Source organism: Siphateles boraxobius, unplaced genomic scaffold (genome assembly GCF_051911475.1).
Source record: "Siphateles boraxobius isolate OS27281-9 unplaced genomic scaffold, OSU_SipBor_1 48, whole genome shotgun sequence".
NCBI lineage: Eukaryota > Metazoa > Chordata > Actinopteri > Cypriniformes > Leuciscidae > Siphateles > Siphateles boraxobius.
This window is the reverse complement of record NW_027509119.1, coordinates 4,377,134-4,402,384: the sequence shown is the minus strand read 5'-3', so window position 1 is coordinate 4,402,384 and position 25,251 is coordinate 4,377,134. Positions and strand designations below refer to the sequence as shown.

The window sequence follows — 25,251 nt, the reverse complement described above, 5'->3', positions numbered from 1 at the left end:
GCAAGCACCTTTCCTGCCGTGCTAGGTTGCATGAGGATAGAGAAGTCCAGGTGATGTTGAGAGTTGTAGACCAGTTTGTTCTTACTAATGATGTCTTGTACCGGAAGCGCATCATTGGAGGGGAGCCTCTATTCCAGCTCGTCCTTCCTAAAGCTTTCAGACAAGTGGCTCTTACAGAACTGCATGATTCCGTTGGTCACCTGGGCATTGAAAGGACAGTAGACCTTGTGCGTCAAAGGTTTTATTGGCCCAGAATGGCACTGGATGTAGAGGAGAGGATTAAGTCTTGTGAGAGGTGTGTGAGACGCAAAGCAAGGGTAGAGCGGAGTGCTCCTCTTGTCAATATAAACACAAGTCGTCCCCTTGAATTGGTCTGTATGGACTATTTGTCTTTGGAGCCAGATGGAAAGGGCACAAGGAACATACTTGTAATCACTGATCATTTCACAAAATATGCCGTTGCTGTGCCAACCTCTGATCAAAAAGCGAAGACAGTCGCCAAAGCCTTATGGAACCACTTCTTTGTTCATTATGGTTTCCCAGAGAGACTTCATAGTGATCAGGGCCGTGACTTTGAGTCCTCTGTCATAAAAGACCTCTGTCAGTTGCTAGGTATAAAGAAAACCAGGACAACGCCGTACCATCCACGTGGCAATCCGGTGGAACGGTTTAACAGGACTCTTTTGGGGATGCTCGGGACACTCTCTGAAGAAAACAAGCTGAGATGGAAGGAATTTGTTCAGCCTTTAGTGCACTCTTATAATTGCACCAAGAATGACACAACAGGATTCTCCCCATACCAGCTGATGTTTGGTCGACAACCAAGCCTTCCCCTTGACCTTGCATTCGGCCTGACTCCCAGGAACCCTGGTAAAGTGCCTCATTCAGAGTATGTAAAGAAATTGAAAGAGAGCCTTCAAGAGAGTTACCGACTAGCCATTGAACAGAGTGACAGAACCGCACAAAGGAACAAACAACGATATGACCTCAAAGTCAGAGAATCCATCCTAGAGTCTGGTGACAAAGTGCTCATAAGGAATGTGGGACTTCGTGGAAAGCATAAAATTGCTGACAAATGGAGCAAAATTGTGTATAGGATTGTGAAGCAGATCGATGACTCACCAGTTTATGTTGTTGCACCTGTGGACTCAGAAGGTCCAGGGAGAACCCTACACAGGGATTTACTTTTACCCTGTGGATTTCTGTCTACTTGTACAGATGGATCTACAAGTGCAGAGTCTCAACCGAGGATGGAGAGTTTCAGTGTACCCCAGGATGCTCCCACAGATAAGATTGATGATATTTCAGATCACATTCCTGAGGATCTGGTAGTAGAGTACTACTCACCCCAGTCACTGTCTTGGATCGAAACAATTGACCTCCCGCTTCCAAGCCAACAAGTGGTTGAACCTGAGGGAGAAGTATGTAGTTCAGAAGAACAGACTGCTGAACTAGGAAACATGTGTCCTGTGCAGTCTCAGGAAGGAACTAGGACATCTGAACATGAGGATTATGCAGAGTCAACCTTAAGCCCAGAGGCTCAACCATTCTATCCGCAGACAACATCAGTGTTGATTGAATTGACTGACACCCCGTCAGTTGGTGCAGAAACAGATTTGACTGCTCCAGAAGAATTAATCAAAGGCCAAGAAGAGGAAGATGAAGTTAAAGCTGATGTCTCTAAAGAGTCTGACAATTCTGAAACTGAAGGAATACCTCAATCAAGTGATGAACTGGTGCAGGAACATTTCACACAAAGAAGATCTACTAGACAAATAGTTCCACCACGTAAACTGACTTACCCGACTTTAGGGAATCCTTTAGTCCTCATTATGCAATCTTTATTTGGTGGACTCGACAAAGCATTCTCCCAAGCCCTTGACTATGACATGAGCCCTAGAGTTAGTTCACTTTTACCTCATGAAATTGTATAAATTAACTACATGCAGGGACGCATGCAGATTTAGGGGGGGAGGATGTAACCCCTTTAAATTTAGGTAGTTAACAGACTCTTAACTTGGAAAAAATGTAGTAACTACTATTTTGCCACTAGAGGGCGTTTCTCCATGACTAGTAAAATAATTGGAAAAAAAAGTATTATTACAAAACGCAAGAGAGAGCGGAGAAAGAATAAGACGATTCAGAGTGTAACTATTCAAACAAAAGAAAGAAATAGAGTGTGAAGAACATTTTTTTTAGTTCTTTTCTACTGAAATCCGGGGGAAGAAACATCTTTTCATACTTTTATTTCGAAGAACTCCGGTGAGTGTTTTCTTACTCTGTTGTTGCTTTTGTAATCAGTCATGTGTGTTCAATTAATGATTTGCGATAAGAAATATGATTGATAACTAACTGATGATGAGTAAATATTGAAATATCCATGTTGTGACAAATAGATAAAGGATAGTTTTGTCATTAAACCAATCGGAGTTGAATCCAATGTGATGTTAAAATCAACTGCGTCACATACTAATCAATGTGCATTGGTTTGTGTAAACAGAGCCATTTGACGATAGTTTGATGTTAATTAACTCTGGGGATATTGTTGTAAAATAATCAGAGTAAGTGATTTGATGAATATGTATATATGACATTTAGTAGTTTCATTTAGTATTGAGTCATATAACAATAATAATATGTCAGACATTGCTCTGTCTAATGTTGATTTAAGTGGGTATATTCTCCCAGGATTTTCTTTGTAAACCAAGTTAATGAGTTAATATACATTTGAACAAAGAAAAGCAAAAGATCTGAAATTTCATGTGATTTATATCTGTTGTCAATTCAGATAATGTCAATGAGTGACAAGTTCTCTGCATTATGCAGGTTGGTTTTTTTTCTTCCTCCTTGTTTCCAGTTGATGTGTACTTCTTGAGTTGACTGCGGACGAGCGAACGGCGAGCCAACAGTGCCTAGTTGAAGGACAATGCATCTTTTACTGGAGCAAGCTCAGTATCCTTAATCTGTCATCAAACAGATAAGAGAATACAACACACCATAGACTTTGGATACTTTGAGTGAAACTGAGTTTAAAACTACCCGGGTAGTAAATTCTTTCTGTTTTCTTTTCCCTGTCACGTGACCACTTCTGCTTCTATTTTTTTTCCTATTTCAATATTCCTTTCCTGGAAGGATCAGACTTTAAAAGGAAAAAAAACAAATAACAACACAAGGAAAAGACTTTCTGAACTGTGTTTGGGGGAACCATTTATTTTATTTGTTATACTCAACAGGCTGATTGTATTTTATTTTATTTTTTTTGTTAACTGTATGTTTACAAACTGGTACCAATACAGTACATTTTGTTTAATATCTCAAGTTGTGTTGAAATTGCTGTCTCAATCCTCCTTTCCGAACTTAGACGTTAGCTATACTGTGCCCATTCAACCTGATCAGTTTATTTAGAACTTTACAATAGAGTGATACAACGTGTTACACATGCACAATTTTTTTCCAGTATCTTAGATATAAAAGGTAATTTCGACCCAGATCATCTTCAGACCATGCCAACACAACAACATGTAATTCAAGTTAATTAGTCAAACGTGAATAATTTACAAAATAAATTGATAAATTGCAAAAGAATTCTACGAAGGAAACACCAAAGTGGATGTGAGATCATATCTCCAAAACGCTTAACTGTATTCAGACCAAACTTGGTTTGTGTAATAACAACTATGACCTGAGGGTACCTGCACTTGGATCAAAAGTTATGGATTTCATGTTGACAAAACCATTTTCATTTACCACATCAACGAATTTGATAGCATGATGCCAAAAAGCATCTGAGGCTGTATCTCTACAAGGCTTTGGCATATTGACACCAAACTTGGTGTATGTCACTGCCACCCAATACGGACCCCACCAAAATAATTTGGTGTCAAGGCTACCTATTGGTGAAAAGTAATAAGCCATTATGTCACATTGAAAGTGGTTGTATTTATGGGTTTTCAACCTTTTTGATTAAAATAATCTCCAAATGCCTTTTACTCATTTTTAGAATTGGGTTGATGCTCATCATTTTGCCTCTGTAGTGCTTGGCCCCTTAATTGCTGCTTACAGCTATTTATTATTATCATTATCAAAAAAAAAAAATGGTTGATCCATATTGGTGGCTGAAAGAGACTGAACATTTTCAATGCAAATATTTTCTAAATGCTAAATGTGTTGCAGCACACTATCTCAGCACTAAGGCTTGAGAAGCACTGTTGTAAGCCAAAGCACAGCATGATAATTAAAGCACAATTAACAACAAAAAAAACATTTGATGTTGGTCATCCATTATTACCATCTCAGACCTCATTAAAAAAAGTGAGATTTGGGGTTTTGAAACCATTGTTACTAAAGGCACATCCAAAGACTAATACTTAATTCATTTGATCGATGGTTTTCTTTGATATAACAAGAATTAATTGCACTGTTATAAGAATCAAAGTCACTCATTCTAGTAAAGCATTTGCAGCCCAAATTATCAGAAAAACTTAAATTGTCATTCACTAAAGTAGATATTTTCTACTGTATATTTTTCTTCTCACTACAACAATACATGTGTGTTTCTTCAGAATTATTAATTATTAAATCAAGAGGCTCTAAAATGTAATGTTGAACACAGCATCTTACAATCAGAGTGCCTTTGGGAGCCACTGGCCTTGCTTGTTGCTGCACTGCTGTTTTCATCCTCTCACATTACCGTGCAGTAGACATCTAACTGTCAGCACATTGACACTGAAATCGGCTTTTAGATGATAACAAAAACAGACCTTAAAATAGAGCAAATTCCTCCACGCACAAACTCCATTTCTCAAATATGCTCTGGGTGCTGCGCTAAATATTATTGATCTATTCCAAGATCAACACAATAACAAATGGGAATTGTACAGCACATGGAATAAACACAGCCAAACAATTTCCCTTTAAGGCAAGTCAGTTATTTGGCATTTGTGCAGCTATTTTCCAGCCAAGCAAGTACCTCGCCTTTGTACTTGAATATGGAAAGACCGCAAAACTTCTGGCTAAGATTAACTTTCAACAGCATATGTCAAATCTGACAATAATACCATCATTACTTTTGGCTTTTTTTGTTGTTGCTCAAATCATGCTCAAAAGCTGTATCAGTTTGGTCTACTCATGTTTTTCCTAAAGCCACCATATTGAGTGTTGTGGTTTTCTCATTCATTTTTCTACAAGTGATCCATCTTCTCCCTTTAACACACTCTCTGCATGAATCTGCTTTTATGTGTATGAGAGGTGGAATATAGCAACAAGGACAAATGTTGTTGACCTGTACACAAGCTAAAAATGCACCGCACAGGCAGCACAGCTGAAAGCCTCAAGTATGGGCCATACCTGAGTGCTCACAGTGAATGAAAATTCAGGTCACTGGAATCCTGTGCCAAACTTTACCACGAAACAACAGATATGTGTTCTCTTCCTGAGTGTGGATGTTGAGTAAATATTACTCTCTGGGAGGTTTCTGTGTCCCTATACTTAAGTATAGGAATAAAATCTAAGCTCCTAAATTAGATCAATAAAGCTGCACCAAATAGCCTTAAAATATGTGAATACACAAGCACACACATGAACCAATACAGACGTCAGTTCAACAGTAGGTGCATGTTCTCAGAAAGGCGCCTAATCTGAGAGGCAGCAATATACTTCACCACAGCACTGATAAAGCATTTCATACTCAAATGAGCACACAATGAATTTCAGACAGCATTCATTGTCTGAGATATTATCTCAGGCTGCGATTCATTTCAATGTTTAAACTGAAGGCTGACACTGGGGCAGATAACCAGTAATGAGGGCAATGCTTCCTCATAGCCTAGCACTTTAAAATGAAACTGTTAATGATTAACTGTATAAATCTTTAATTGTGACATCAGGTTTGTTTCATCATGCCGGGCTAAACATTTTCCACCAGAGTTTCCAAGCCAAAACTGTTGCACCATTTCCTAAATAGGCAATTCAGACATTTCCAAACACAAGCAACAACAGAGCTTGTCCAAAAGATTGCAACCCATACAACTGAACCATATCCAGCACAAAATGAAACATCTGAAATATGAATGTTTCCAGTGTCACTGGTGTTTGAAATTCATACTGTAGCTGTTTGAATTTCATTGCTGGGCGGCAGCCAGCAGGGTCGGGTGAGATCTGTGCAGAGGGCTGAAGTGTGAAATGAAACACTGATTGATTGAGAAAACAGCATGGGGAACGGCACAACTCCACTCGGGCAGAGGTCACAGGAAGACAGGGATTGCAGAAGGGTGAATGAGGATTATGCAGGCGGGTTTATGAAAGATCCTGGATTAGTGTCCCATCCTGACCCCGGATCAGTTTGTATGGAAATAAACATGCCCTGATTATGCGGAGAACCAGAACTCTGCAAACCAAGGGCCATCTGAAATACTTCAGATATATTCATGTGAAAATGTGCCATTTTTAAACAGACACGGTTCTGGTAATTTTGCTAATTCTTAAACTGTGCTGTGCATTTCCACCACAGAAAAGGCAAAAGTCCGTTTGACTCTGACCCTAAAAGCTTCCTGATCTGGAACCAGGAAACGGTGTCTTGTTGAGAAATGTCAAATAGGATCAACTGCACAAGAGAGAACAATCAAGTCTATGTGATTGTGAGATAAAAAAAAGAGAGTACCGGTAGTTAATGCGTATCCAATTTCAATCTCTCCCCTACAGGGAGTACCAGCAGATGATGGCATGATCATGAGCAAAGATGTCAGTTATTTAGCATGTTTCAAAGGGGTCATGCGCCGACTAAGCAACTGCCATTGAAATGAATCGAAATGTTAATAGAGAGCTTTCTCCGGGTACTACAGACCTCTTGCCCTTAGCAAGGACCAACAAGAAAGGTAATCCAGGAACATGTCCTACTTGGCAAAATCACCTCCACAAAAGAGCTCCACCAACCACAAAAGGTGATTCTACCAAGCAACATTTTGGTCTCATTTTTAGAGACCGGAAGAAATGCAGAAAATTATTGCAGAGTACCAGTGGAGCATACAAACAAGGTGTTCAGATTTCAGGTGTTCTCCTTCACAGCTTGCACAACTCTGCCTCAAGCCCGCCTTGAGGAGTGCAGTTCAAAGTGTGGTGCGTGCTGTGAGGCGGCACGAGCTAGACAATTCCCATTACCCACGTCTTGCTCTCTGCCCTGCCATCTCGAACCAACGCTTCACGAATTACAAATAGCCAAGGCCACGGCTAATCCCCTTCTGAATGAATGCGTACGTGAATGTCGCTGTCTGAGTGCCACAAAAAGGGCATTTGTTTGCATGTGTGGTTAAGCAGAAAAAAAAGAGGAACGTGAAAGCAAACTCGACGATGGAAGAACAGACACGGTTTTCTACCATCCATCATTTTGATTACTCTCGCATTTGTCTGAGTGCCTGTTGCTTTGAGGTCTCACAGGTTGTGGCGGCAGCAACACTGTTCCCAGTGCAATGGCATTGTAATAGCCCACAGCAAAGATGCAACAATTAACCTTTTTTATTACACGCCTTGTCAGCCACAGCAAACGGTTCACTGTTTCAAAGAGAATAAAATGAGGGAGTGCAAGTGAAGAAAGGCGACTTTCATTTGGCTTACCTGAAAATAGAACAAAACACCACAGACATTGTTTGTGCTAGTAATACAAATGAATCTGCTCTTTTTAGGGCAGGGCTTTTCAAACGTTTTAGGGTACCAAAATGCAAAATTTCATTCCAAAAATGCATGGTCAGTTATAAACATCCAGTGTTAGTGCATTTCGGTAGAAACATTTTATGCTTGTTTTTACAAGCGTGCACTATGCAAGCATACAACAGTTTCTCCATAGTCATCCATTGCCAGTGCATGCACGTATACTTTAGATTTGTGGAAGATGATGGTACAGCTGTATGTGATTTATTGATGATCTTCCTCTCTTTGACTCCTAGACGGCAAGAGTCGAGGGCCAGACAGTGCAAACCAGCACACACATATGCACAAATATAATGGCTCAAGAGTTTTTTCTTTCAAGCTCAAGAGATTTAATGGCATTCTCTGTTATTTGTTATTTAAATATCAACTTTGTCGCAGATATTTCTCTTAAAATTCCTTAAGGTAGAAAAAACAGAAAGTCATCCTCATCTAGAATTACAATTGTACAAAATTACCACTGTCGCCTTTTTTCACCTTTGTTGCCATTGGCTTTTGGCTTGCTTAGTTGAGGGATATTAAATGTAATATTTAATTTAACATTAAACAATAATATTGATCTGCCTGCATTGACACCATTATATGAGAACTAAACTGAGCTGGACGATGACATCACGGTTTTCTCCAGAACAGCTATATATATAAATGAACTAAATTACTTTTTTACAACAAAAATGAAACATCACTAAGCTTAATTAAGCTGGACTGTGACGCTATTTTCTTCCGGAAACAAATTTTGTTCCAATATTTTCCTCTGTAATATTTATCTCTGTAAAGCTGCTTTTAAACAATCTGTATTGTAAAAAGCCCTATTTAAATAAATGTGACTTGACTTGACTTGACAATGGATGAACAAGTTAAATAAATCTTGGCACATATGTGCAATACAAGTCAGGTGCTTATTGAAAAACTTAATCATTCAAATTGTTGGGCAAAGTTTAATCAGTAAGAGTACAGAGTTCTACAAGGAATATGGAGAGCATAGCTCAGATAACTTGGAGGTATTAACCATTCACTAATGAATTTGAACTTTTTTAATGTAATAAGTTCATTTTCAACCAAAGCTAAAGTTAATAAGCTATTCAGCTTAATGTTACATTGGCCCTCCTACATAAAGGAGAATTAAGTCAATGTGTGTACATTACTTTTCAATCGCTTTGCAATGCAAGTATCATAAAAATATGTAAATATTGAAATATTGTACAGTGAAACACTGCTCAATGTCTCTTTCCATCAAAAGTATCCTTGGCCTAAAAAGGCTGAAGACCCTTGTTTTAAAGGAGACACATGCAAGATTACCCACTGATGCCTAGGAGAATCTTTTGCGATATTAAAGAAGTTGTGATTTTCCATCTCTATGGGAAATTCCCAAAAACCAGTAGTAAGATCTTAGTTGAAACACCATTTAAGCAGTGCAGACTTTCAGTAAACCACACACTTTGGTCCAATCTGTTGCACAGCTGAGAATACCTCACTAAAAAGCCCAATGAAAATCTCCAGCTTGCACTCAATGTGAGCATTTGAGAAATAATGAGCTTGTTCACTCAAAACAGACTTCCACGTGGGAGAGACTTACGTCAAATAAGCATTTGTCTCTGACTTTTCAGAGAACTCCTTCAGAGAGATTTCAGTGAGGTTACACAGGCAACTCTGCAAGGGCTTGATGTAACTTAATTGCATTCCTTTCCCCCTCCAACAGCAAATTGAATTTCAGAGTAAGACCCAACTCAAACACCTCGTAATCCCTGCAGCTTACATCCTGCAAATTAAACAAGGTCACTTTCATTTCAACTCAAAGGGCCCAATACAGCAGAGAGCCCAATGCTCTCAGACATTACCAACAGTGATGCTGCATCAGCGGATGCCCTGACTGACTTATTGAACTCCACTGCAGGCAATAACACTGAAGGATGAAGACAGGACAGACTCTTTCGCTGTCATACTGTCCTTGTTTTATAACAACATTGGTCTTGAGGCAAAACCAGTTGAGAACCACTGCTCAACACGGGTCAATATATGGTATATATTCCGCAGTATGTGTGAGAATGCTGTGCATATAGGTGTATCAAACCACGTATCTTACCTGCTACATTGAGTCTAGCTGTACGGCTTATGATGGTCCCCAGGTTGTCTATAGTGGCCACGCACTGGTAAACCCCTTCATCGGGTTTATTGTGTTTAGAGTGCACCACTGAGCTGATGAGCAGAGAACCGTCGGCCAGGACCTGCCTGCGATCATCTGAGGCCAGGCTGAGGAAAGAGCCGTCTTTCTTCCATTCGATCTTGGCAGGAGTTTCGCCGTGGACTGAGCAGTTGAGCAGCGCCGGCGCTCCCCGCACAACCAGCGTATCTGACGGCTCCGTGGAGAAATGGAATGGGCTGAAGTTCCTCACTGCTGGTCCTAAGGAGGAAGAGGAACAAATCAGCACTGGATTTCTCATCATCACACAATATGATGAACTGAAATTAGGTTGAACTTTGGGTTTAGAGATTGGGAATTTGTGATCAGACGTTATCTGCATCATTGCTTAATACAATTACATTTGCGTGGATGAACATGGGCCGTAGCTTTTTAATTCCAAATATTTAATTTATTTCAACATTTGTTCTTCATTCTTGCATTCGAGATCCAAACACATTCATTCAAATGTCAAAACTTTATTACTAGTGTCCAGAAAAGACCAAACATTGAGGATAACAATGAGCGAATGCATTGTAAATCATTTTAATTATAAACATAAATTAACAACAGAAACCTTGGACATCGAGAGACATTTGAATATCCTATGTTGTTCAATTAAACGTAAATGGTGGGGGTTGGAACTAAGCACAAACTAAGCACAATTTCTTCGCATTTGTCCTCATAAATTATTCAAATCTTGGCCTCGAGAGGCATCAGAACTTTATGTGGATAAATAACTTGAATCATCTGTACTTCTTGGATGGGAAATGAATAATGAGCTTTTAAAGGCTTTTTTAAACACTGCACAAAGTGATGAGTTGAATGCTAAATATAGCTAAAAAGCAGTCGAGAATGGTTTATGGCGAGTCTACAAAGAGCTGGCATGACTTGGGCCAGCACAAGAACCAAAAGTCATCATTCTGCCATACTCACTCCAAGGCCTTATAGTGGATGCTTTGGAAGGACCTTGGAAGGTTAACAACCTTGAGGAAGGGCATTTTGAGCAGGAGTTAAGTTGCTCACTTTTGTGCAACATCCCCTTCCCAGAGTGCCCTTTAAAGGTGCAATGTGTGATTTTTAGCGGGATCTAGTGGTGAGGTTACGAATTGCAACCAACAAAAGTTATGGTGGCCGACAGGAAATTCTTATTCGCTGAACTAAGCTTGCTTCCTTGCACGAAGAGCAACATAGTAACAAAACGCATTTGTCCGTTTAGGGCCACTGTAGAAACATGTCGGCGCATTCAATGTAAGGGAATCCGTGGTGTATGTAGACAGAAATTGCTCATTCTAAGGTAATACAAATATAACGGTTCATTAAGTAAGGTCTTTATACACCACTGAAAACTTATTTTTCAAGGTAGTGAGGAAACGCGTTCTGTAGCGCTGTGTGTTCGCTGTCGGCTACGGTAGAAACATGACGACACAATATGTCGACCTCCATAGAAGGGGGCGCCCGCGGTTATGGAGATATAAATGTCTCATTCTAAGGTAATAAAAACATAACGGTTCATTATGCAAGGTCTTAATACACCACTGAAAACATAGTTATGGATCGTATATTGCATTTCTGTCAATAGATCCTCAGAAATATTACACATTGCACCTTTAATGCTGTTCATGGACAAGATTAATTTAGCTGAACTGTTGAAGTTTTAAGCTACCTACTTGAATAATAACACATCTTATCTAATGGCACAGACATTTGGAAGTAACCATCGCCCTCTTTAGTACTGGGGTTTCTTGCACCTATTCTATGGCCCATTCACACAGTAAAGGCACATTTCCTATTGCACATAGTTTTAAAGTCTCCTGTAATGGAGTCTGGGGTTGTTGGTCAGTTTCAGGGTCTATGGGTAATAATAATGGTCACCCCTCTATCAATTTAGAAAGGCCTCCTGGAACGAAGCACTTACATGTCAATGTGCTGACTCGCATTTGGACTTCTATAGAGAGCTTTACAACAGCTGCTTTCGTTGGCTGAACTGTTCTCCTGCTATATAAGATAATTGCTCTCTGGCAAATGTTAAGCTTTCCTCGAAAAGTTTCCTTAAGATTGATACGAGGCAACGGTGGTTCCAGCATAAACACATCTGGATTAGATTAATTCCTGAAAGATAGATGAACTTTCCGGTCACAAACACTTCAGTGTCCAGAGGTAACTGTTATATAGCTTTCAACAAAGAATTCATAGTGTTTATAACAGACACCAATAAACTGTGTTGTACAGTGGTGTCTAAATGTCTGAGACCAGTAGTTTCACTAGGTGTAGTGCTTCAGTTTATAATATCAGCATAAAACTTGAGGGAGAAGTTCAATTTAAATATTTACATGAACTTCAGGCACTATATGTCCTTCTGCTATTGACATCAGCACTTACACTGAAATGAACTGTTGAAGGTTTCTGGTGTGTAACGAGGGAAAGAAATTAAAGTGCCATACTATTAACATTCAATAGGGGTGTAACAATATATTGTGTCACAATATATCGCAATACAAAACTGCAACAAAATATGAATCGTGGATAGTGAAAATATATATTGTGTATAGTTTAAAAATAAAAATTACTGTGCGAGAAAAAAAATTAAGTTTACAGTTTTAGTGTCAGTACTACATTAAACTGCTATATATAATGTTGACTATAATGTATAATAATGCAATGGGGGAATATTTGTGGGTCCTGATAATGCCAAATGTCTTGTTACCAGTAAAAAGTGGCCTACATTATTTTAAACATATCTACTCAGTAAAAGGGTGCAAGCATTTTTGTCTAAATAATTTTGTATTTTCAGCTTTAGAATCATCAATAGTTTTATTTGTATCCATTGTTCTGTGCTTTGGGTTTCCAGCACCAAGTCCAAGCCTATTCATTTAAACCAACAATGTAATATCAAATTTAGCATTTTAATCAACGGTACATTTTTTGTTACTCCTTTATCATGTCTTGGAGTATCACAATAATATCGTATCGTGAGTTCAGTTTTGTGATATGTATCAAATTGTGACATGAGGGTATCTTTACACCCCAACCATCCAATACCATCACTATACCATCACTATACCACTACCATAGTACTTTCTAATAAGAGACAGTACAACACAGTAATGAAGGGAGATCTCACAGATTTATCGAATCGTGACATGAGGGTATCGTTAAACCCCAACCATCCAATACTATCACTATACCATGTTACCACCATAGTACTTTCTAATAAGACACAGTACAGCACATAAGTGACTACACAGTAATGAAGGGAGATCTCACAGATGGAGAGGCCTGTATTCCACCGGTGAGAAGGGAATACCACCCTGCAGCAGTGCATCAGAAGATCAGCATGCTTAATCATTAGCATGTTAGCGGCTGTTCAGAATGTGCACAGAGGAGGAGTGCAATGCTGTTCCTCCAGCTCCAGCTGCAACTGATGACCATCTGCTGCTGCTCAGACCTTGCATCCCAGAGTCCCACAGTAACGCTGAGACTGACACCACTCTCGTCTTCGTCTCCTTTTCAACAATTTTCATTAGTTCATCAAGCTTTTAAAGCTCTGCTACACATCTATGAGCCATATCAGGGACAAAACAACTACTTCAACATACAAACAAACCACAGAAAAATTATTTATGCTGCTACATATAAATATAAGGATTCTCAGTGGATGAACTGAATACACCAGTTTGCATGGTGTGTTGGTCTGGATTCTTAATGTCTTTGCACACTAAGTCCAAAATTTTTGTATGCATTTTTTCGCATTCGTTTTCCTAAAAATTCGTCACACACAGAAACCTTGCACACTGAGTCCGAAGCATATCATTTAATCCGGAATCCGGAAATATTAGATCTATCCAATCCTGAAATTGCTTAAAGAGGAATAAGGAGAGTTCCACCTCCTTATCAAATGACAAGGAGCTGCGGGATTATCCTGAGCTATTCAAAGGTTACTTCAGGATGTCAGTGGCTCAGTTCAGTGAGCTAGCGATACTGGAGCCACATATTAAAAAGAAGACCACCAATTTCCGTGAACCAACGGTGGCTCTGAATTGTAAAACACCTATTAAAATGCTTGCTACAGATGCGCAGAAAATTGAACCCGATCCAAATTTTTTTATGACGGACGAAAGTTTCGGAGGCAGTGTGCAAACGTGATTGTCACAACATGAGGTCGTACTTATTTTTTACCGTGGGAAAATTTCGGACTCAGTGTGCAAGGACCTTTAAAAGGGATTTGGATGAATTTAAGGTTGAATTGTAGCATCTATTTAGACACTTAATTGCCTAAGCTAGTCAGCGGTTTACAGGTCTAGGGATGCACAATATATCGGAGATCACATTTGTATCCCTAAGTATTATAATATTTTTTTTAATTAGTACAACTCAAATTTTTCTTTTCCTTCAATGGTGCTAATCAGTTATGATTTTCTTTTGTCTGTACATTACAATGTTTTAATTTCACTAAAGCACAGGATTTAACTCAGTGTAAATGGTAAAAAAAAGAACATTATTAGATTTATAATACTGGATATCAGCCATGAATTAAATCTCTGTATCACCCAAAAATGTCTATATTGGTGCATCTCTAGGTATAGTTTATTGGATTGGATGTTACAAGGAATTTCCACAAACATGCACATATCAGTGGCACTTCTTAATGAGTCATTCATTTATCAAATATTTATGCTCAAGATTTAACCAAATTATTATCATTTAAACGAAAAATTGCAGTATAGACCAATTACACAATCTTTAGAGTCACTTGAAATTCATATTAGATATTTATGGCTGTGAATCATTTTAAATACTCAAATTCTCAATGTCAAGCTGGTCAAAAGAAAATTAGATTTCCACAGGAATGTTGTCACATAAATAATGAATAATGAAAAAAAGAGAGAAAGAACAACCTTGACCATCCCTGCTTGAATATTTCCAAAATGGTTACCCACTAACCACCTCAACACTTTTGAACTTGTCAAGCCCAGTATATGGCACAATTAATCTCCTTATGCTAACAGGAAATATGTTAAATATATGAATTTCTATCCAAACACAAAGTTTGGAAATGCCAATTAATGCACATGTACTAAAGAATACCATTTACCTACCACAGTACTTGTCGAAAACACATGGTTGTACCATCACATGTTTTTGTTAGTGACTAAATAGAGTGATCTTTGGAAGCATATTACAGACAGAAATCTGATCTATTCTCCTTTTCACTGTGCAGACATTGACTTCAAAATGTGTTCTGCAGTCCTGGGCAGGGAACCAAGAGAAAATGAGGTTGTCTGTTTGATAAGTATGAGCCGTTACCCCCGTCCCTAGTCCTGTGAAATCCATTTTATCCCACATCCAAAGAGCACTTTAAATCTACAGCTCCCGTCAGTAGAAATTTCTGAAACCAGGCAGATATGAAAAAAAAAAATAGTTTTGTCTTGTGCCTCATTCAAAACCTTTCGCCCCTATAAAATGCCTGTCAGACTGTGAAGGACGGATGAGTAAGATAGATATAGAGAGCTCTTCATAATCACCAAGTATAACTGTGACTATAATATTTTGAAGAGATCTCAGGTCAGGAAAGCTAACATGTATTTTAAAGGGCATCTTGCAGGTAAAAAAAAAATTCTAAATTAATACATAACCTTGTATGAAAATATCATATGAAAAGTTATTGCAGGATTTAAAATGTTTTAAAACGTCATAAGGGCACCAATTTAGTAGATAAAGTGAGCGTTTCTTTTTTTCAGCTTTTTTTCAGCTTTTTTTCAGCATCGCGTCATTTTACGTCACGCGAGTGAGTTGTGTCTGTGCTCTGCGTCAGCTCAGTGCAGAGTAGGTTGGTATTCAGTAAGCGCGATCCTCTGACCGTTGTTCTTTCTGACATTAATCCTGGCCTTTCCCTGCTCTCTTGGCAGCGTAGCAGGCTTGTAATTGTATGGCTGTGGTCCGTCATACGAGTAAGTATGAACAATGTCCTCAGCGTCCGAAATGTCATTGCGATCCATTGTTTTCATGTTGTTTGAATAGACCGCTCTCGTTACGTCACGCCCGTCACTCCCATTTTCAGATGCGGAAGTCAAATTTTCTCACAAAAACGACTCCAGAAGCCAATGTAGCATATTTATAAGTATATTTTAAAGAAAATCTAGTTCCAACATTATTTTTCTATACATTGAATCGTTGGGTCCTCTAACCTGCAAGATGCCCTTTAAGCTGAGAATTAAAGGCATAGTTCACCAAAATTATTTCATTCTGTCATTAATTACTCGCCCTCATGTCGTTGCAAACCTGTAAGACGTTCGTTCATCTTCGGAACACAAATGAAGATATTTTTTTATGATAAAATCTGAGAGATTTCTGTCCGTCCAGTGACAGCTACACAACTACCACTTTGTCGCTTCAAAAAGTTCATAAAGAGATTGTAAAACGAATCGATATGAATTGAGCAGTTTAGTCCAATGTTTCTGAAGAGACTCGATTGCTTTATTGAAGCATCAAAGTGGTAGTTGCGTAGCTGTCAATGGAGGGACAGAAATCTCTCAGATTTCATCAAAAATATATCCATTTGTAGTCCAAAGATGAATGAACGCTTGGAAAGACACGAGGGTGAGGCATTAATGACTGAATTTTCATTTTTGGTTAAACTAACCCTTTAAAGATAACTTCTTAATATCCTCATGTTATATTATGATAAATATGCTCTAACACACAGCTAATGTGTTCTGAGTGAAATATCCACATAGGGACATACAGTAGAGAAGTTCTTCCAAAACAAAGACCCCCTGTACCTGGTTTCTTCACAACAGGAAGCCACATGGTCTCCATTGGCTCTCACACAAAGACTGAGCTGTGCCAATCAGGTCCTGTACACAACCTCCATTTTCCACAGAAACACCAGAGCGACCAAAGACCACTTTGCCTCCAGATCGCCTATTAATGAGGCTCGGGTCATTTCCAGAAAGTATTATGGGAAGTCCACAAAAACATAAATAAAACAAAACCCCAGAATAAAAGAGCTCACATTAAATGAGCACAAAGCAGCCTTTGAGACTAAACTAAAACAGGTAATTGTATTACACCACAGCGAAAGAAGAGTAATAAGTTAAAATATCAGTTTTCGCTATTAATCAACAGGATCACATCTGGAAATTACATTCGAGAACGCCTTCCAACAGAATTTCTGTTTCTAGTTTATCCACAATGGGGAAAATGCCCCGCGGCTTTGCATTATTGAGTAGAAGGGGCTTCTGAGCGGTTTGACCTTCAGCTAAATAAATATACTTCGAGCAAAAACCCTTGGCGCTTTGAAAAACAGCCAGTCATATACAGGTACAGATATTTTTTCCAACATATCAAGCAGCTTTCTCGACTCTCCTAGACTCTATATCTCAGTTCTTTGTCATTCCCTTTCAGGCTCATTAGTCCGACTGGAATGCCTTTCCTTTCATGTCTGTCCACCTCTAGTTTGTCTGCTTCTCCCCAGGCTTGCCTTTATCTTCCAGCATCATTTCTTCCCCATCTGTCACTGCAGAACACAGTGAGGAATCATCAGAGATCCGCTTACGAGAGACGAGGCTCGGAGAGTCAGAAAGCTGACTCAAGGATGAGTAACTTTGCTTTTTGGACTTCCCTGTGGAGATCTCACATATTAAACCAGTGTAATAAACTCTTCTCTCCATGTGTGCTTTATAGGGGTGGGAATCTCTAGGCACCTCACGATTCGATTCGATTACGATTCAGAGGCCTGTGATTCGATTCAAAAGCGATTATCGATTATCTGAATCTTTTGTGTGTGTGTGTGTGTGTGTGTGTGTGTGTGTGTGTGTGTGTGTGTGTGTGTGTGTGTGTGTGTGTGTGTGTGTGTGAATATAAATACTTTGCTTTAAAAGTACAAAGTAATGACCCATAAAGAATTAACGTACAATATATTTTATTAACATTGCAAAGAACCAACAGGAAAATAAATGTGTGCCTGAACTAGCAGCATACTTGTAGTAAATTAATAATATAACAACAACAGGTGTTCTGACGATTCATGCTACCCTTCGAGATGTGCTATTTACTGGTGCATGTGCAGACTCATTTTTCTTCTGCTTACCACGCCCATAAATCTATGCATCCTTGCTGTGGATACTTGTAGGAAACTTTGACAGGTCAAAGATGAATATTTGATGATAATTTTTACTTTTCACACCGTTTTAAAAATAAAAACAGTACATTATACTGTACTCTTAACTTCGAATTTTATTATAATTTTATTTCATATAATAATATCATTTTTACTTGTTATATCAAATGTGATAATTGCTAGTTCATTTAAAATATCCAAATATGCTCCCCATACACTTACCCTGATTAAAATGAAATAACGATGTTATAATATTGTGAGATTTACACCATTATGGAAACAATAGAGAATGAATCAACATTATCTATGATCGATTCGCGTTTGGGTAGCATTTTTCGACAAGGCAGCAGAAATCGTCTGAACACCGGTACAGCCCAGAGCCATAGAGAGATACGGCTCTGGTACAGCCGAGTGTTTTTCCTCCTCTGGGGGGAAACGTGTCATATGGCTTCTCATATTTGTCGTGTTGCCGAAATATTTTAGTTTTATTCTACAAAGCTTACAACTAGTGTGGCTCTTGTCCAGCTCCTTTCCCCCTTCAACTTCATAGAAGCCAAAATATTTCCACACGTCAGCTTTTAACGAGGAGGGTGTTTGGATTTCGCGCTCAGCCATCGCGTCTCTGTTATGTACCCACAGACAGACGGTCTTGGCACTGCACTTCCGCGCTGCAGAGTTCCGTCTTTTGCGTTCCGTCAATATTACGTCATTATAAATAGGCTACATATCTAAAAAAAAAAATTTTTTTTTTTTGAAAATCGATTTTTGACATTTGTGAATCGATTCAGAATCGTCCACGTCCGCATCGCGATGCATCTAAGAATCGATTTTTTCCCCCACCCCTAGTGCTTTATGATCATGTGCTGAATGCTGAATCTGGGCCTCATTCTCAAATAAAACACATAGTACTCATATTCAGGAAGATAAAAACAGATTTAGAAAACAGGAAACACTGTTCCTTAAGGGCACCTTGGGATGAAATGCTGAAAAATTTACAATCTTAAGATATTCTTTGTCCTTTAGTGGCAGCTAGGTGAATTTCAGGAAACCAGTTCATCACATTTCACCCCCAAAATCAATCAAAAATAATTAAAATATACTTTCAAAGACTTTCACAGTTAAAATAAATTTTACTACATTAATGCAAAAATATATATTATTTATTTATAATACTTTTTAAATATATATTTTTTTAAATAAATCAAATCATTTTTTTAAGATTGTTAGTTCTGTATTATTTAAAAATATATTTAAAAAATATAACATTTATATAGCATGATGGTCACATTTCTTGTACTGCTTTTGATTCATGCTGATTTCAACAAACAAACATTTTACAATAATTTATATAATATGTATTGCTATAAATAATATAAATTAAATTAACTTATAAACTAGAATTACGTGTGGATGAATTACCGTAATGAGAAATTGAAAGAAAATTGGTGTAATTGTTCAAAAATAGGTTTAATTTTCTCAATGATAACTAAAATATAATTTCAATTAATTATTGGCTAAAAATGTTATTGAGTAAATTGCACCCCTGCAGTTTTATGTTGAATATTGACGGAAGTTTTACTCTCTGGTAGTCGGCTTGTACTTTTGGGTTTATTGACCCATTTAAATGAGTCATGTTTTATTGTTTGGCTATTTAAAAGCTGACCTCTTCTCAAATCTTAGAAAGGATTGACTGCAGTGATAATAGTGGGGTGGGAAGATGAGCTATTTTTAAAGGTCACTGTCACCACAGAATAAAGGATTGCACCGTGAATGCTGCCTTCTGTATTGTCTTCAGCACTCACTCACTTCCGGTTCTGCGTTTCACAGATGCCCACTTCATCTATAGGAACAAAGGCTTCTCTCCCACTCAGGACCCCTCACCCCACAGTCTGGATGTTCAGATAGTGGCTTGGCCCTCTCAACAAGGATCCAAGGTTTAACGGCTGTACAAAATGATTGGTAGGCCAACATACCGGCTTTATTAGTTTGGCACACGCTCAGCTGGCAGAACACAGGCAAAAGGATACAATTTTCGCAACTCGAAACACCTCAAGCTACCCTTCTTCCTCCTGCCAGGGAGCATTTCCAAGGATTAAAAAATCCTGAGCTCAAGCTTAAGCCAATTCTGTCCCTCCGCTACCGTATTTAGCAGAATTACGAGATATTTAGCCTAATTTATTTTGACTCTGATAGACCCGTGCAAAAAAAGACAATACCTTTCTTTTGCTGCTGTGTGGTTTGCTTTAGTGTATCATTAAACTCCTATTCAAAACAATTCCTTTATAAATTATATATATAAATATAAGGAAGAGTTCTCCATCATGGATTTGGATGTTCTCAAACTCGCCGTATTTTCTATGTTCCACAGAAGAAAGAAAGTCATACAGGTTTGGAACGACATGATGGTGAATACATGAGCGCAGAATTTTTCTTTTTGGTGAAATATTCCTTTAAGGTGAAAGCATGGTTCACACAAAAATGTGAATTCTGTCATCATTTACTCACCCTCAAGTCAATCCCTTGTGATTTTCCCTCTTTGAAACGCAAAATACGTTTTTTTAATATATGCTATAGTCTTAGAATACCGCACACAGACAACTTTCAGAGCCTTAAAGGTTTTCCTATTTAGCGCTTGGCAGTACAAATCATAGTCCACTTTCATTGTACGGCAATGAGCATCTTGGACATTCTGCAAAATACCTCCTTTTGTGTTCCAGGGAAGAAAGAAAGTCAGGTTTGGAATGAGTAAATTACATAATTTTAATGTTTTTGCAAGACTATCTCTTTGCATTTTTGGGGTTTCCTTTCTCTTTGCATTTTTAATTTTCGGTCAAGCAAACCACAGAGTTAACTATCATGATGGCTTTGCATCCAAGTGATATTTAAGTTCTCGAAGAAAAAAAAACATTTCCATTTGGAAATGTTAGTATTACAAGCTTCTATAATGCAATCTAAATTAGATATGACATTCAAAATAATAACAATTGCATTATTCCAGAACAGCTAGTCACGCTGCTATTGTAACCTTATTTGAACATTACAAGTGACTGACTTAGAAACGCTCTACAAAGACGACATCTATAGTGCTCTTCATGTGAAATGCACAAGAGACTCTAGGCCCTGTCCCAAATCGCAACCTCAGCTCATCTGGTTCCACTCCGTGTCTACACTTTGCCACATGGGCAACTGGGTAATAGTCCACTGTGGAGTTTGCACTGGTGAAGCATAAATCAAAAAATGACAATCGGGATACCCTACAGTCCTGTTGATAAGGGATGTACCACAAAAAAAAAAAAAAAATTGCAATGCCCAGCTCAGATGAGGTAAAATTATACAGCCTTCTGTCTGTGCCATCTTGACTTCTTTGCTCGCTGTCATCACTTCCGCTTTTATTCTCATGCACTGACTCATTCAATAAAATGAACAGCCAACCAGGGGTGCGTTTCCCGAAAGCATTGTGTGTTTCGTTTGAACATTCGCAAACCTGCGGTTAGAAGCATCATTTCTTGTTTGCATGACATGAGCCAAATAAGTAAGCTGACATTCAGTACAATCGATATCTTTTATTTAGAAAACACAATTGTCTTTTACGTCTTTTAGTTTGTCAAGAGATTTAAAGCACGTGTGAATGTGCTCTATTACGTAAGAACAAGCCTATGATTGAACCTGGAAATAAAGCAAAATAACAGAAAAATGAGAAATAGTCCGTAATTTATAGCAAAACATCTAGCATTAATTAGATTTCAAACCGACCTGGTTGAACGACAAATTTGCGACAATATGGTTTCTAGTTGTGATCAGTCGTGACTAGCTAGTTGATTTCTTCAACGATGCATTGTATGGTGTTTAAAGGGGAACTTGGCAACTATTTCAACTTAATAAACCCGTTTAGAAATCATTTGGATGATTAAATAACCTGTTCTGGTGAGAATGGTGACTTTCCCCACTCCTCCCAACGTTCCCAGGCGGAAAACCAACCTTGCAACATGGGGACTAACGTCCAGGTAAGTTGGAAATAGGAAGTCTCGTGAGAAGCGAGAACGAGCGAGAAACACAAACTGCTTTACGGCAATTCGACATTAACACACACGCCATATGATACTGTGTGTGAGTTTTTTTACAACAGGGTTGTGAAATATACATCTCACAGCTGTAGGGGGAGCTCGTCGAGACAATATTCGACAACAAAAGTGAAAATCAGTGAAGAAATGGCTAGAGTTGCCAAGCTCTCCTTTAAGCGGCGAGTTACGTCGTTGGATGAGAAACACACCCCAGAGGGATCTCGCTCAACAATGGCCAAGACACTGATCCAACATACTGAATCGGCCGAACTATCACAGATGGGGGCAGACTGACAGACGCTCACATTGGCTAACAGTGGACTTGGTGTGTCACGGCCCCGATGGATCTGAATGTATGAGCGTATAACAGACTCATGAGGACGGAAACCCCACAAAGGTGCAGCTTAAGCAGTGCAGCTCAAATGGGGGAAGGGGAGGGAAGTCCATGTGCCGCAGAAAAGCCCTCTAGCAGCAAATGAATGAAAATAAGACGATACGAATCTGATATTGGGACTCGGCGAGCTGTCTCTAGCAGATAGCGAATCCCCGGAGCACACAGTTAATTTCCCGGCTCCAGGAATGCTTCGCTGCACGCCGAACCTCTCACCTCAGATGGACATAGTAATTAACCACACTGATTGAAACTCGATCTCGCTCCATCATCAAAACAGTGCAGACACAAGGACACAGTCAAAGAGGACTGAAAAAAGAGGCTTCACCTTTTATTCTCAGCAAATGATACGAAGCAGACAGTGACTAGAGACACGACAAACCAAAAAAACGTCCCACTTTTTGGGACGTCAAGCGAATGTGTTAAATACTGAGGCTTGCGTGCAATAAGTTTGAATGCATTCATTAAGAGTGAACCAGAAGAATTTACAGCAATATGACACACCATGGATAGACAAATTCTATCAATAAATAATGGCACCTCCTGCGGCAGGACCACCAGACACTGAGAGGGGGGTTTGTAGGAGTGCAGTGACCTAATGATGGGCTGTCTACTCCATTCTCACTGTAGGGATCATGCCCAAAGTATACTTCCCTTGTCTCTCACACAGTCTGCAAGACAGGATTCTCATCATTAGAATAGTCCGCAAAAAAAAAAAAATGCTTTTCTTACTCAGTATTTTTGTCTTGTTTCCAGTTTTTACTCATTTACTAGATGAGTAAAATGCCATAAGATGTTATGTCTTATTTTTCTGGGGGAAAAAATCTAAATGAAGTGAGTTTTTGCTTAAACCAAGCAAAATTATCTGCCAATGGGGTAAGAACAATAATCTTAATTCAAACGGAAACAAGATTATTTTTCTTACCCCATTGGCAGATAATTTAGCTTGTTTTAAGCAGAAACTCAATTTTGTAGATAATTTTCACTTCATTTGGATTTTCTTCTCCAAAAAACAAGACATGATATCTTATGGCATTTTACTCATCTAGTAAAGGCATCTTAGTTTAAGAATTTTTAGATATTTGGACTGGAAACCAGACAAAAATACTAAGAATTTTTTTTTTTTGCAGTGTATAAACAGTCAAAAAGGCAGTGCACATCCGCGTCCATCCGCATTCTCCGTCAATGTAGTGCCCTTTTAATGGCTTGCATGCTACAAAGAGAGAAGCAAATCAAAAACTTCTTTTAAAAAAAAAATTATTTCCAAACTTTTGACAGGTCCTGTATGTCTTTCAGTGGCAGGCTCTCTATTAGCAGAAGCCTTTTGCTCATCCATTGAGAAACTTCATTGTCCTGTTTGTCACTGGAATGATAAACTGGCCATGTCTTTATAAGCATATCACAGTGAAAGTGATGCGTTGCACTTTGCTAACCAGAGTTTGTGCTGTGCTCTTCATCTCCAGTGGCCTGAGGCAGATGAACAAATAATACAGGAGGGACAGAAACATTTATCTTTCTGTCCTAATAGTAAAGAAAATGAAGTGGTCGTAATTAGATATACTATGGATTTTTTTAATGCAATACAATACAGCGTTTTTTTTTTCCTTTTTCCTCCCTCACATGCACACCAGAAAAATCAATATACTCCAGCAGAGCTTTGCAAAGTCAAGCACTGAGGAGCATTGAATTTCAAAAACCAGGAAATCAACTCATACTGCGCTTGTTTCTCTCTCTCTCTCTCTCTCTCTGCGAGGCACACAGAGCAATCGGCCGGGTAGACAACGCTGTTAGTTAGGTGTCATTTCCAACACTTCATTAGATGTCTGAATGTGTCTCTAATGTGGCTGAATATCCATGTCTGACTTTGCTACCTTAAACCCACAAAACTAGATTAATCATTTTCCTGATACCACAATATGTTCACTCCTATTCATAAGTCTGAGGATTTTTTTTACTGGATTTTCTTAAAGGGATAGTTCACCCAAAAATGAAAATTCTGTCAGTATTTACTCAGAAATCTCAGAACACGAATTAAGATATTTTTGATGAAATCTGAGAGCTGGATCACTCCTCCATACTAGTCCATAGGCTTCTTGAGGGATTGATACTTGCCAGCCTCGAAAACTTATTAAAGACATGGTTAAAATAGTCCAAGTGACTACAGTGGCTCAATCTTAAGTTTATCAAGCGACGAGAATACTTTTTGTGCGCAAAAACAAACAAAAATAACGACTTTATTTCAACTATTCATTTCCTTCTCTGTGGGCCTCTAGTCAGTTAACTTTGTGTAATAGCGTAGAGCTACGTCACACGTAGGCTCACTATTGGCCGACGCTGGTCATGTGGGTGATGCGTGTGACGTACAAAAACAGAAGCTCTACTAAGGCCCAGAGAGCCAATAAGAAACTGTGCAGTCGTACCCGAATCTGAAGGATTTGGCATCTCCAAAAACATTCCAGTTGGTTTAGAAGCTTCTCCCAGAGAGAAGGAAATGAATAGTTGAAATAAAGTCGTTATTTTTGTTTGTTTTTGCGCACAAAAAGTATTCTCTTCGCTTGATAAACTTAAGATTGAGCCACTGTAGTCACTTGGACTATTTTAACGATGTCTTTAATAAGTTTTCGAGGCCGGCAAGTTCAATCCCTCAAGAAGCCTATGGAGGAGTATGGAGGAGTGATCCAGCTCTCAGATTTCATCAAAAATATCTTAATTCGTGTTCTGAAGATGAACGAAGGTCTTACGGGGTTGGAACAACATGAGGGAGAGTAAATACTGACAGAATTTTCATTTTTGGGTGAAC

The 25,251-nt window shown here is 38.6% G+C and overlaps 1 protein-coding gene across 10 annotated transcripts in view; it reads right to left on the bottom strand.

Moving 5' to 3' along the window:
• Positions 1-25,251, bottom strand: part of neo1a (neogenin 1a) — a 207,095-nt gene that overhangs the window by 129,516 nt on the left and 52,328 nt on the right. For all 10 annotated transcript variants that reach the window (XM_077201654.1, XM_077201658.1, XM_077201655.1 and 7 more), the window contains exon 2: positions 9,782-10,099. In XM_077201654.1, the coding sequence (XP_077057769.1) occupies positions 9,782-10,099 (318 nt within the window). The remainder of the gene's footprint in view (positions 1-9,781; positions 10,100-25,251) is intronic.